Source organism: Periplaneta americana, chromosome 11 (assembly GCF_040183065.1).
Source record: "Periplaneta americana isolate PAMFEO1 chromosome 11, P.americana_PAMFEO1_priV1, whole genome shotgun sequence".
Classification (NCBI taxonomy): domain Eukaryota; kingdom Metazoa; phylum Arthropoda; class Insecta; order Blattodea; family Blattidae; genus Periplaneta; species Periplaneta americana.
The window spans coordinates 56,917,267-56,931,789 of record NC_091127.1 but is presented as its reverse complement, the minus strand read 5'-3'; the positions used below and the strand labels follow the sequence as shown (position 1 = coordinate 56,931,789).

The following is a 14,523-nucleotide window of genomic DNA, read 5'->3' as shown; positions in this document are numbered from 1 at the left end:
TACAATACGAATTTTCAAGTACCCTTGCAGCCTCCTTAAATGCAGTTCATTGGTCATTTTAGAAGATCAGAATAAACGAAATAATAAATAATTTAAAATGGTATAATATAAAAAATAAAATGAATAAAAACCAAAATTACATAAAAATAAATAAAATAAGCTATAATAAAACACAATAAATAAGACTTTCTGATGACAGGACTGCCGAAAGAATATCTGAAGTTGTATTTGATCATTTAGAAGAATTTAACTGTAGCAAGAAATTAATTGCGTATGCTCTATTATTATTATTATTATTATTATTATTATTATTATTATTATTATTAGTTTCTGTCTTGGTCATCAGTCTGATATCCTACATATAAAAATATCACGAGTCGCCACTGCTGTCAGGAGTGAATAATCGGTCTATATATGCCGTGGAAGGTAGCTTACTTCCATGCGATTTATACAAGCTGGCTTATGCGTGTAAATTTGTGCAAGAGACTGCAGTGTAAACTTTAAACTTCATCATGCGCAATTGAAGAAGCTTGACTTCATATAAATCCAAATCGTGTCCAAAACCCATCAAGACTTTGTGAATGCAACTTAACACATGAATATGTAAATTTTACAGACATGGGTATTCGATACTGCATAACCGTTAAAATCAGAGTTAACTAGAAAGAATGCTGCGAGACCAGAAGTCGAGTATGAGTGATTGTGCACCTATTTGAATTAGCACTCATACACATGCAGATATAGTGTTAATAAATTTCTTATAAAACGTGCACGCAGTATTTGATTTTAATTTTGAGTACTGGGTTTTTGCTGGGAGGGAGAATTACTGAGAATTGACAGTCAAAATAAAATTCGCTCAATGATCGCCAATGAACTTCGCCGGGCTGATAAGTATGAGGTGTACGAGGAAATTGGGTGCCTTTCCGCTTGCGGATCATGATATCCTCCACTGCACTGAAGTCATCGATTTGCATAATTAATCATCATTTATATTCTTTATAAAATGTACTTTCTCTTATAGCCTAAATTGTTTGTTGCATTTCCAATAAATTTTTCAATGATAGCCTACCTAACTAGGGTTTCTATTAAAGAAAAAATTCAATTAAATATAAATATTCATTTAGAATTGATTAGGAGGCCGATTTATTAAACCCTGGTTGGGATGGCTATCAAATATCTACAAATAATATTACACAGTTTCTCTCGGATAAGTAGAAGACGATACCGGTATTAAAAAACAAATACTAAATATGCAGTATACTGTATATGAGAATATGATTAGTTATCTTACTTACATACGAATGGCTTTTAAGGAACCCGGAGGTTCAATGGCGCCCTCGGTCCCTATCCTGAGCAAGATTAATCCAGTCCCTACTATCATATTCCACCTCCCTCAAATCTACTTTAATATTATTTTCCCATTTACGCCTTGCCCCCCCCCCAAAGGTCTTTCTCCTCAGGTCTTTTAACTAACAGTCTATATGCATTTCTAGATTCACCCATAGGTGCTGCATGCCTTATTCTTTTATGAACAGATATCGTATATCATATTCCCTACAAAAATTGCTCAAAGATGTAGACCTACCCGAGAAAGACAGGATCACAGAATTGCCAAATATAGTTAGAAAATATACATGTACTACGAAAAAATTTTGAAATAAATTTTAATTCCTATTAATCATTATGAAATGTGTTTGTAAATAGGTTTTAAATCGGGACATAACGTCCAGGAATCTCAAGAGCAAGAAATACGTACCACGTAATGGAAATAATATGCCGCTTGATGATAATGGTGGTAATGTAGAAGAAGAAAAAGAAAAAGAAGATGAAGATGAAGATGAAGATGAAGATGAAGATGATATCTTGGGTTACAGATTTCTTGGTTTTTTCCGAGTCATTGGTTTCTAGAAGATGACCTTTCGACCATCTTACTGTGGCCGTCTTCAGAGCTGTGTACAGTGAAACCTCTCCTTACGGACACCCCCAAAATACGAACACTCCTCATATACGGACAGATTTTTATATCCCAACTGAAAAAATATAGAAATAATGACAAATTAAACTCTCGTTTACGGACACTCTCAGACACGGACACGGACAGCTGTTTCACAGTGCTAAAGCCTGTTTTACCGCCAGACTGCGGACAGAACTTGGATTTCAAGACCTAATGTGTTAAAAAAATGGAAAATATAGTTTTGAGAACTGTATAGAAATACCTTAATATGAAAGAAGACAATAAGGCTCTCGTAGGCTACCACTAGCCCAGCCGGCTACCTCTTGTTAGCTGGAAGCGGGTCATAAAATTTAACCTCTCTGATGGGTCCAAGGTTTCCGCGATTGTAAAATTGTATTCCACACATGATAGGGTTAGTAGAATTATTCTCTTCACTTCAATCAATTGTTCTGTTTCGAGAGATATGGCACCTGAACGTAAAGGTTAAGTTGAAAACTGTAAATTACAGTACTGCTAACTGGAGACCTAGAATACAATTGCATGGCACAGTACTGTATTTCCTTTTTCGGTTTTATCTACTGTAGTTCAAAGTTGCAAAGAATTTAATGTAGTACAGTAGACTGTATTTAGAATTATACTACAGGAATTCATTTCATTTAAAGCGTGAAGGGATACATAATGCATATTATAAATTTACTGTTAGTTTGGGGAGCCTCCCTCCCAATAAAGGACAACTCCCATACGCGGACAGATTGTTACGTCCATTCGATGTCCGTAAATGAGAGGTTTCACTGTATAAGTTCTGACCGTTCACAATATTCTGGGTTCCTACCGATCGCTAGTTAGTTCTCTCTCTCTCTTTTTTTCGCTCTCTGTCCTGTGATTGGTCCGTTGGTCGTGCATTCTCCGTACGTATTCCACAGCGTTGCAGGAAAGCGAGGTGAGCAAGCCATTACTGTTTCATGGATTGAGACTATAATAATAATTATTATCGTCTCTTTCTCCCCGTAGAGATGAGCTAAAGACAACTCCGAAGATGGCCATAGTAAGATGGCCAAATCGTCAGCTTCTAGAAACCAATGACGCCGCGGCAGAAACCCGGAAACCTACTGTCATTGCAAGTTATCTTGAACCTTACATCCCCTAAGTCTGTCTTTGGAACTGCTCGGTACGGCGTGTACTCATCAACGTAACGACACGGCAAGGATGCCCCTCCCTCGGGTAACGTGACTCTTTTCAAAAAACGTTGGTTCTTTTACTTTACGGCTCTCTACTGTAAAAGGACTTGGTTCAATACAGACATCTTCTCTCGATACTCCGGTTTTGAGAGGAGAACATAGTTTCGTAGCAAGCTTTAATTAACCTGTAATGAGTAAGTATTTAAATATAATAGTGAGTACACTCCTCTCTCATCCGGGCTGGGGACCGGCAATGGAGGAGTTACTACAGCTACTTCTATACATTATATAGGCCTGCATGACTTACACCTTCAGCTAATATGTACATATTCTTATAACAATATTTTACAGGCTTATTATTTGAATTTACATTAATTTACAATTATACACAATCCATATCCCTATCATTGCTGCCATCATCGCTTGTTCCAAAATTAATTATTTCGCCAATGGCATCATCCATTCGGAATTATATTCTTAATCGTAGGTACTACTTTCTGAACACGATAGAAATCTAAACATTACATACCTATTCTTTCCCCGAGTAGTGTGAGGTTCATTCGGTTGTAATGTAATATTATTTTTAATTCTCTTCACGGAACTAATACTTTTGCCAGAGTATTTAGCCGCTCTCTCATATTCCTTATCAAGAGGTTCCAGCAAATATTTGTTTAATTTTTCCTCCTCGCAACGCTTAATTTTATTATACTCGTATTTGCGATAATTCCTCTTCTCCGCTGTGGATAACAGCGTTACTTTTTCTCCGCGGTGGTGTGATTTCACCATAATTACTACCCTGTGGTTGCTGCTCCATGGTAACACTACTGGTACGCAGTGAAGGAAATAGTACTATGTTTCTTGACAAGAGATTATGCTGCGGAGCATGCGCAAACAACTCAGTTGGCTCCACCCGCGTTACGTGCTTCCCTCTGTCCCTCTGTCCCCGCTCAGAAGGTTCAAGATAACTTGCAATAACAGTACAACCCATGAACACCGGCCGCGGAAGCCTACGTCAACATGATATCTTACTTGCAAAATTCAGTATTAAAGATTTCCAGAGGCTTGTCCCTTCTTTGTCCCGGTGGATTCAGTTCCCCCGTGGACCCGGTGATGTGCCCACACTCATGAGCAAAGGAATCTGACTGATTCTTGTAGTTCCAGGTCCTGAGAAGACCCAACTTGTACATGTCATCCTCCCCCGTCTCCATGTTGAATAAGCCCTCGTAATCTGAGGAGGCGTTCCATTTGTAGAACCAGGCGAACTTGTCCCCTGGAACTTGTTTGTTCGTTATGCTCTGCATTTTGTTGGCCAGCGTGAGGAGAGGGTCGCTATAACCATAGAACAACAAGTCGCCCACTGTCTGCGAGGTCCAGACCTTCTGGCCTGTGAACCTCATGGTATTGGACAGAGTGTACCTGAGGAGAGAATTGCTGTGTCGCTCTGCGTAGGCCGCCGACTGAAACAGACAGTAATCATGCGGAGATATACTTAAAAGCATACCAGAAAAACGTTGTTGGACTTATGGGGAAACAAGTGAAGGTATATGAGTGTTGCCATTTAGGGACAGCAGTTTCTTACTGTGAATACGAATAGATAGAATGTTAATGAACAATGCAATGTTTTCACTGAGAATAGGGAGGTCTGGGACGGGTAGTTTGAGACAGGAAACTCATGGTCACAGTCGTGAAATATCTATGGTACAGGATATTAAAATAATTACAATCTTATATATAAAAGTCAATGTAGCTATGTATATATGTATGTACTCTATATAAATCTACACGCTTTGACCGATATTTGCCTAAGTTTGTACATTTAACCTTCATAACCAGGAGAAGAACATAGGCTACATTAAAATTGTGCAAATGGACATTAAATTAATTAAAAATATAAAAAATAAAAATAAATAGTTCAAATATTCATGTATAATATTAATATACAAAATATTCTACAGTCAATTGTTCTTTATTATTGTCTGTTGTATTCAACATCGACTTTCACGAGGCCATGGAAATTATAACACGACATTAAATTACATTGTTGTTACATCATGAAGGCTAGAACTAGATAATTCATGCCATAAATATCTTTACTCAGCCCAGGAACATATTATGAATTTCTCAATGTAGTTGTACAGTTGTCAAAAAAAAAAAAAAGTGGCCGCACTCGTGAACAGCGAATATTTTCAAAGTCCACTTCGGGTCGCAGCGATGTTACACGATGCATGTGCTTGTACAAGCAGTTCCGGAACTATGAAAGTGTTCCATATCTGCGCCTCGTAGACCAGCAGTAGAGTGCTTGCTTAATGATTCAAAGGTTGTGGGTTCGGGCCTTCTTCAAGTTTTCATTTTATTTTTTAATCGTTCTTTAGCGATGTAAATGATATTCAAATTATCATTTATATCCAGTTATCGTTCTTTATGGATATCACGTTATTTATATTTTGTTATCGTTCTTTAGAGATATGAATGAAATTCAAATCATCATTTGTATTCTGTTATCGTTTTATAACGATATGAATAATAATAATAATAATAATAATAATAATAATAATAATAATAATTATTATTATTATTATCGTATCTCCAGTGGGGGTTAGCCCTGTTTTACATATGTATGTTAGGGCTATAGTTTTATACACTAAAAAGATAGGCATAAAGAGAAATGGAAAAGAAAATTAAATTAGCTTACGTGATGTAAACAAAACATAAACAATCCGTAAATTACGCATTGCGATTGCAAAACAAATACCAGTTATCAATTTTAAACATACAAAAACATTAACAACACACATACGTAACACTTCTATAACACAAATATGCAGCTTTCCGTACCATACATCATAAATTAATACACAATAGTCACACAAACACAATCAAACTATAATTACGACATTGCGACGACATCAAGCATCCCATAACTGACTCACATACATAACAAATCAAGCATCCGTTGCAACACATACACTTCAACATAGTAACCACACTTTTAAAAGTTACAAATCTAGCTCCAAGAAGAATAAATAGGACACTGTTACTAATTACTATTCTTCTACAATTTCTTAAATATATCTGTAATAAATCTGTGAAATTCCGATATGAATAATATTCACGTTTTTTATATTCTGTTATCGTTCTTTAGCGATATAAATAATATTCAAGTTATCTTTTATATTCTGTTTTGCTTCATTAGCATTATAAAATAATATTCATGTTATTTATATTGTTATTGTTCTTTCGCAATATAAATAATCTGTATTTTATGTAAGTTAATTATTATAACACAAATAACCATCTTTCTTTGTAAAATAGGTTATTTTATTTAGATAATTAAATACGTATTATATAATATCTTATATTAATTAAACAAACCGATATTTATCATTTATATTCTGTTATCGTTCTTTAGTGATACTGTATAAATACTATTCAAGTTATTTATATTGTAATCCTTCTTTAGCGATATAAATAACATAAATTTAATATTAGACTTGGAAAAATCCAGTTGCATAATACTGGTATTAGTTTTTCTTTTTGTATTATTACATTATACTATCTTGAACCACAATAAAATGAAAAGGAGTAACGAGGAATTGAACCTGAGACGTTGACATCTAAATTCCGACGTTCGTCCGCTGAGCTACGAGGGCAAAAGTGTGGAAACATTTTCGGAAAAATTGGCCCAATCACACACTAAGATTTTCTGATGATTCGTAGAAGCTAGTCCAGGATGCGGGGGACAAAGGCTAATTGAGATTTCCCGGTCTCTGATCGGGTCAAACATCCTGATAGAATTAATATTTAACCCTTGCCGTGACTTTCGGTGAAGTCCGGAGGGCCCAATTAGTCAAATCCACTCTCCTCATCTCCACGCTTGGGCGCCCTGGAATTTAATAAGATGCGAAAGAGATAGTGGTGTGCGGAAAGCAACGGGATGTTACCGCATTTAGGCCTATCCTTCACAAGAAAAACTGCAAACATGAACAAAGGAAGCTTTTAATAGAAGAAGGATCTTCTGCGGATCTCTGGAAAAAGAATTAAGGAAGAGACTAGTGAAGTGCTTTGTGTGGAGTGTGGCATTGTATGGGGAAGGAACATGGACATTACGACGAAATGAAGAGAAAAAGAATTGAAGCATTTGAAATGTGGATGTGGAGAAGAACGGTGCGTGTGAAGTGGACAGACATAATAAGAAATAAAATTGTGTTGGAAAAAGTGAGTGAAGAAAGAATGATGCTGAAACTGATTAGAAAGAGAAAAAGGAGTTGGTTGGGTCTCTGGTTGAAAAGAATAATAGACGACATTAGGATATGTGGATCATATGCGGAGACTAAGAGGAAGGCAGAAAATAGGAAAGATTGGAGATTGCTGGGTTTGCAATGAAAGACCTGCCCATGGACAGAACACTTATGTATGTATGTTCAGAATGCCTGGAATATCGTGTCTAAGAACAGTCGCTATTTGCAAAGTCTAGTCGATTCCATGCCCACTCGACTGCAAGATGATCGAGATAAGAGGAAGATAGACTAAATATTGAATTGTGGCTTTTTGTTTTGTTTTTTGAACGCTTAATTGTTTCAATGTTTTAAGGCCGACGCCAGTAAATTTGCTTTGTTTATGCCACGAAAGATATTTTTATTGAGAATAAAATCTTGTTTCTTTCCATTTGCAGCCACAATATCATACTGATAAAGCCATGGCATAATATATTAATGAACCTGATGTTAATTACTAAAATAATCGTAAAAGAGAAAGGAGCCATTATGTATAGTTTGTCTCTCTCAAAAACAGAACAAAAAATAACATAAAAAGCACGAGGTTGTAGTCGAACGCAGGACCTCATGAATAAGAGGCATGAACGCTACCATTACGCTATCGAATAACACACAGAATACTGCAATTATAACTGTAGATATCAGGCAACGTGGTCCAACAACATGTAACATCGCCTGTCTCCGAATTGTAGCGAAGATACCCGAAGGGAACTTTGTTTCAGGAGAGCGGCCACTTTTTCTTTTGACAGCTGTACATAGTGAGCAGACTGTGTTTTATCCAACTGAATTCTTGAATTCTTTGAAACCACAAGGATTGCTACCATATAATTTAATACTTAATATTGAATCACCAATAGTACTACTGTGAAATACTGACCCACCAAAATTATGCAATGAAACAAGAAATTGTGTGGAAATACTCATTCAGAACGTAGTAATAGAAGTGACAATATTAACTGGTAAAACGAAAGAAGATGTTTTTATCCACGCATTCTTATGATACCCACTAACATGCGTTTCGATTTTAAGTAACAGCAATTTCAGTGCTACTAGCATTTGGTCATATTAAAATTAAGCTCAAGGACAGTCGCTCAAAGTTGCAGACATTAACTTAAAAACTCCGTGTTTTTCACATTCTCAACTATATTTTATACAAAGAAGTAGGAAAATAAAAAGATTTTACACACATCAAAAAGAAATCCAATGATACTTTTGTCATATTGCTAATGTAGTATGTGAATGTACGTAAGCCGACTGAAAATAACATTGTTAGGTCAGATAGTAAAAATAAAAATAATATCATACGTCTCTCAAAATATTGTTGTTCATGTCCGAAAATGTGTTACTGCGAAATTCTAACTGTATAATCACGTTGCCAATGTAGTATGTTATGCGTTGTGGAAATAATCTCTTAATTTATATAAAAAAAAAACCGGTATACATCTCTCAGAATATTAGTCTCTATGTTAAAAAATGACTTATTGCGAGTTTATATTGTATCTGTATTCTGTGTATGAAATAAGAATTAATGTAGGCCTAATATGTTCTGAATTTGTGAGATATAGTTTCTCAAGTCATATTAAAAAAATAAGCATGCAGAAGTCAAGCGGTAAAAATCTTTCAATATAAATTAAATGATATATGTATATATTGATTCTTTGGTACGACCGAAAAGTCTAACAACCAGTTTAATTAAAAAAAAAAAGAAGCAAAAAGAATAACTCGGGCAACGCCGGATGCTTTCAGCTAGTTCAAAATAATTTCGGAATATGTATTATATGTCTTTCTCGTGTTAAATTTTACTGTACCTGGTTAACATGTTTCAGCCTGCTATTGGCCATCTTCAGAACTGGTTGTTGCTGGTCTTGGCGCCTTTTGTTTTGTTTCCTGTGGGGGTGTGTTTGTGTAGTGTAATGTGGAGTCAAAGAGAGTGTGTGTTCTGAAATTGAGTTGTGTGTTGAGAATTTCATTTGGATGTGTTTTTGTATGTCTGTATACTTCGTATTGTTCTAGTGTGTTTAGTTTCTGGCTTTTTGGTTGGATGTGTAGAATTTCCATGTCTGTGTTGACGTCTCTGTAGGTGTGGTTAGCATTTGTGATGTGTTTTGCATAAGTGGAAGTGTTTTGTAATTTTGTTATGGCTGTGATGTGTTTGAAATGATCTGCCTGTCTGTCCTATGTAGAAGTTGTTGCAGGGGTTACATTATTTTGAGTTTGCATAAGCCTGTGTGGTTGTATTTGTTTGTTTGTGTTGTTTGTGTGTTGAGATGTTTTTGTAGAGTATTATTTGTTCTGTATGCGATGTTGTAATTTAATTTCTTGAATGAAGTTGCAATCGTGTGTGTTTTTGTTTTCGTAAGTTAGTGTGATGTGTTTTCGTGTTCTTGTGTTTGTGTTGTATTCTTATATTTTTGTGATTATGTTTTCTCTTTCGTATTATGTTGTCTATTATGTTGGGGCTGTATCCGTTTTCTTGTGCTATGTATTTGATTGTGTTTAGCTCTTCTTTGTAATCGTGTTGGTTCATTGGTATGTTGAGTTGAGTAGCCTGTGTACCATTGTTCGGAATGCAGCTTGTTTGTGTTGTGTGGAGTGGGGTGGTTGGATGTGTTGTGTATGTGTGTTGTTGTTGTTGTGGTTTTCTGTAGACTTTGAATGTGTGTTGTTGTCGTCGACTTTTGTTATTGTGATGTCTAGAAAATTTATGGATTTGTTGTTTTCAATTTCTAATGTGTAGTGTAGCTTTGGGTGTATTTTATTTGTGTTGATGCAGGTTTTGGATCTGTCTTTTGTTTCCTTTGTATAGTATTAGTATGTCAAAATAATTATAAATAAATAAATAATAATGGTTTACTGTAGCTTGCAAAGTTAAGGCCGTAAGGCTTTCTCTTCCACTCAAGCAGCAAAAGGTATACATACACATGTATGAACTTACAAGTTAATTGGGCAGTGCAAAGAACACTGTCATGCACGAGTAGTTAATTTATCTTTTATAATAGCTGAGACTAACAGAGGGCAGACTGATATGTGGTTTGAATTCATGTATTAAAATTATGAATACACATAAACAACACGACAGGCTAGAGCGAGTAGAACTGTTGAGTAACTCGGTTCTAGCGGTTTAATGTGCTTGGCAGCGGAGCATCGAAGTTCAGCAGCAGCAGCAGCAGCAGCAGCAGCAGCAGCAGTAGGTTTATTTTGCCTGGCAGAGTTAAGGCCATGAGGCCTTCTCTTCCACTCAACCAGGTTTCAATAATATACATGAGATACAAAATTTGATTACAAAACAACACAAAAGAAAATACTTTAGAAATTACATAAAATATAGTAGGAAATTACAATAGACAAGATCAGTTACATAATATAAAATTACAAATAGTCGAGAACAGTTACATAATATATAAAATAAAGTAGAAAATTACACATAATCAAAATCAGTTACATAACATAAGGGGAATACACACACACACACACAATTTATAAGACCTAAAATGCCCGAGATAAATTGGACGATTAATTTACTTGAGATATATTATTCAGTTAATATACTAATTGGAGAATACATATGGGTGACAAGACATAAAATGTTGATTACCAAAGTTCTACTAAATGGCATACAAACACAAATGATTAAGTAATATATGAAGATAATAAAAAAAAAATAGAAGAGAAAAAAAAGAAGAAAAGAGAGGAGAAAAGAAAAATAACTTGGTCATTTAAGACCATTTAGAAACTTCCGCAAGAGTCTAGTTCTGTTACTTAGTTAATCGTAGATATACTGTATCATATTTCAGATTTGCTCCAGTAACGTCTTGTGAAGTAGAACGAATATTTTTAAAGTACAAATATTGTTGTTATTTTTTTCTGAACATAAAAGGAGTACTTCTTTTGATAAAATGAAAGTGTTTATTCTTATTTGTTATAATGAGGCTAGAATCATAATTGTATACCTTATATGTTATTTTTATATGTATGGGTAAATTACTTTAGTTTAGGAGTTACGAAGTTTATAATTACAAATTGCTGTTTTTTTATATTATTCGTTTATTATTTTCCTACACATGTTTGATTACCACTCGGCTGTACGTACATGTTTGTCGTCCTGGTTCACTGACATTGAGAGATGCACTATTACTTTTCACTCGGTAGAGATATAGTCCAAGCTCACACAACTTAACAGTTTTGGTACGAATTTCCTAGCTCTGGTTTTAATACGTGCCATAAATAATTTTTTGAAGAAGTGTTCTAACTTACCACTGCGACGGCATTCAGCGACAGTATTCTGTCACTTAAACTCCCGTTGGAATTCTCTTCGTCAGTTATCCACGTTCTTCTTACTGCATATGATATAGTCCTATTCTGATTCCAAGTAACATTTGTTTTCTCTATGTACTCTCTGAAATTAAATCAGTCAGAACTTTAAATATAACAAACTGAGTAGCTATAGGCTACAGTTACTTAGAAATCAGCCAATCTTTTGAGAAAGATGCAACAATTACACATCTTTTCCATACTACTACATGTTAAAAGAATTTTGACAAAGAAACGCTTTAGCATAAATCACTCATTGTACTTAAACAACTTTCGATTGAAACAATTATTCATTTGGTACCTAAGAAAAAATTTATTTTGGGCGAGCAAGATATGTGTACTAGAGATGAACAAAGATTGAGAAAACGAGACTAACAGCGCCACCAAAGCCGAAAATCCGCACGACAATGTTGTATTACGTCGCGTCCTTGACGTAAAGACTGGTTGTGAGTCTTCCGAGACTCGATACTTACCTATCTCCCGAAGTCCCAAAGTCAGCAGTTGTTTATACATGACTGAACTTTTATCTAGTTTGGCAACTGTTATATATGTATGAACAATCAACTAGCCCATTTGAAACATCTCTACCTTTCAGTGTATAATAATCCGTTCCTCAGACTTCATTTAATTACTAGGCCCTTATTAAAAGGCTAGGGATTTTCTTTTCATGTGTTTAAGATCAATTGTGCAATCGCAAGTAAAAAGATATTAATGTCATGTTTTATGATTCTTAGAAATGCAAATTTATTTGAGAATTGTTTTTTCTTTTATTTATATAACCATAGATAATATCATATAATAGAACCAGAACATTTTTATAACTAAGATACTGTTCTGTTTTGTCTTTTTGTCTCATTTAAACATTTATGTTATTACAGTAGAACTTGGTTATAGCGACCTCATTTTGTGCGACACCTCACCTATAACGTCAAATATTCTGTGGTCCCAACTAATTCCCCTTAAGACATATGCGTTTCTACCTTGCATAATAGTTCAAACGTATATGTGTCTACCTCGCATATACTGTCATTATCAACCTCAGTTTGGAATACAATTTTCTAAGAACCAAAGTATTTTAAGAAATATTTTTCTGAAATCTGGCAAATCCTTTAATGTCCCCTTCTATCATAGACCTCTGGAATGCAGACGGATTCCCCAGCCCATTGTAAACTGCCCGAATTCATGCGGTATTAACGGTACCTGCATGCGGTCAGTTTCGACAGGAAGCTTTCACTAAGTGCACGCATTTTGACGCAGTATGGCCGCTAAAAGAAGTGAGTGGCACTATACAAGCCATTAGAATTGTGAACATGTTCTATGAAGCTACGGGAGGGAGCAGTGAAATTGCAACTGAAATAATGAACATAGAATTTAATTTAGAAAGTGTATATTGGGCAACTAGGAGACAAGAGAGTAAAATGACTGATTACTTCACTCCTCAGTAAATAAGTTTGGTGAGTAATGAACAAACTGTTTTAATACAGAATACTGTATTTATAATTGTACATGTATTTTGTGTTCATGGTATGCTTAAAAGTGAATACATAAATCTAAAATAAGCCTAATTATGTTTATTACTTTTCATTTTCCACCTCACAAGATTGATAATATGAATCTCGGTTACTACGACACTCATTTATAACAACATAATTTTCAAGGTTCCTTGGATGTCATTATAACCAAGTTCTACTGTAATTTCAATTATGTAGGCCTATGTTATTCAAAATTACGAAATCTTTCCACGCCGACCAAATGCTATTTCGAGGATGACGAGCGAGACTCGAAAGACAAATGCAGCGAACACAGCGAGCGAGAGCGGCAGTCAGTTTTGTTCATCTCTAATGTGTACAGTATGGCTTCATGCTTCTCAGTGTTTTAAGTTAGTACTCACTTGAAATAATAAGGGCCAACTTCTACTAGATTAGGTTTGAAACCCTCCAGCATTAATTCTTCAGGGTTGGTCCAATTGAAGAAGTAGACCTTCATACTGAGGGGCATGGGTGTCTTCTGCCATAGATGAAAAATTGTAGACGTTGGCGCCAGCGTAAGAACCTGAAATTTTAAACTATTTTAATGCACATGATTTGTTTATTTCTCAGCTTACATAAATTCATATAAATCCACTCTCTCAACACTGGCTAGGGAGTAAGAGTTCTGTGGCTTTTCTTACAGCTTAATCGCCGATTCTAGACCTCTTTCTTAAAGCTAGCATTCACTTTCAACAAGAAAAGTTTCAAGTTTTCATTTTGTATATGTTAAACGGTTTAAAATTCTTCAACAAAGCTTAATTTTTCTCACTGAAATTGATCTCTAAAATTAAATCATACGAGAAGTGTAACCGAAAATTCCATATATGGCCCACGTTTGCAGTCAAAATCGCGTATTGTAAACTGTTCAGAAAATAATGAGTAGAGCTCGGATGTTTAGGCATTTATTTTGATTTAAAATAGGCAGGCATATAGACACTAAAATAGTACTAATAGGCAGTGAAATAGGCATTTACTATTCATGGAAACAGACCAAAAATACTTAATAAAACTATCCCATACAGTACTCACTTTCCTTGGTTACATGTCACAACAAGATGCTTTTTTAAGTTGTCAACTGTCATAGTGAGCCGCTTCTCAGAGAGAACGTTCTTCATGGTGGAAAAAGATATTTCTACTTCTACTGAAGTGATTGGAGCAAACTTAAAACAACTTACTTCAGAAGGACTGTCTCTACTTTCTTTCAGAGACCGGGAAAAACCGACTGTGTATTATCTCGAAAAGAGGGGTGTGAGAAGGGATTAGAGATTTCAAAGTAC

General features: G+C 35.2%; 1 protein-coding gene across 6 annotated transcripts in view; it reads right to left on the bottom strand.

Moving 5' to 3' along the window:
- The window catches only part of LOC138709027 (protein croquemort-like), a 192,683-nt gene that overhangs the window by 17,742 nt on the left and 160,418 nt on the right, over window positions 1-14,523 (bottom strand). For all 6 annotated transcript variants that reach the window (XM_069839495.1, XM_069839496.1, XM_069839494.1 and 3 more), the window contains exons 3-5: window positions 13,609-13,769; window positions 11,661-11,802; window positions 4,162-4,589 (exon numbers count right to left, since the gene is read on the bottom strand). In XM_069839495.1, the coding sequence (XP_069695596.1) occupies window positions 4,162-4,589; window positions 11,661-11,802; window positions 13,609-13,769 (731 nt within the window). The remainder of the gene's footprint in view (window positions 1-4,161; window positions 4,590-11,660; window positions 11,803-13,608; window positions 13,770-14,523) is intronic.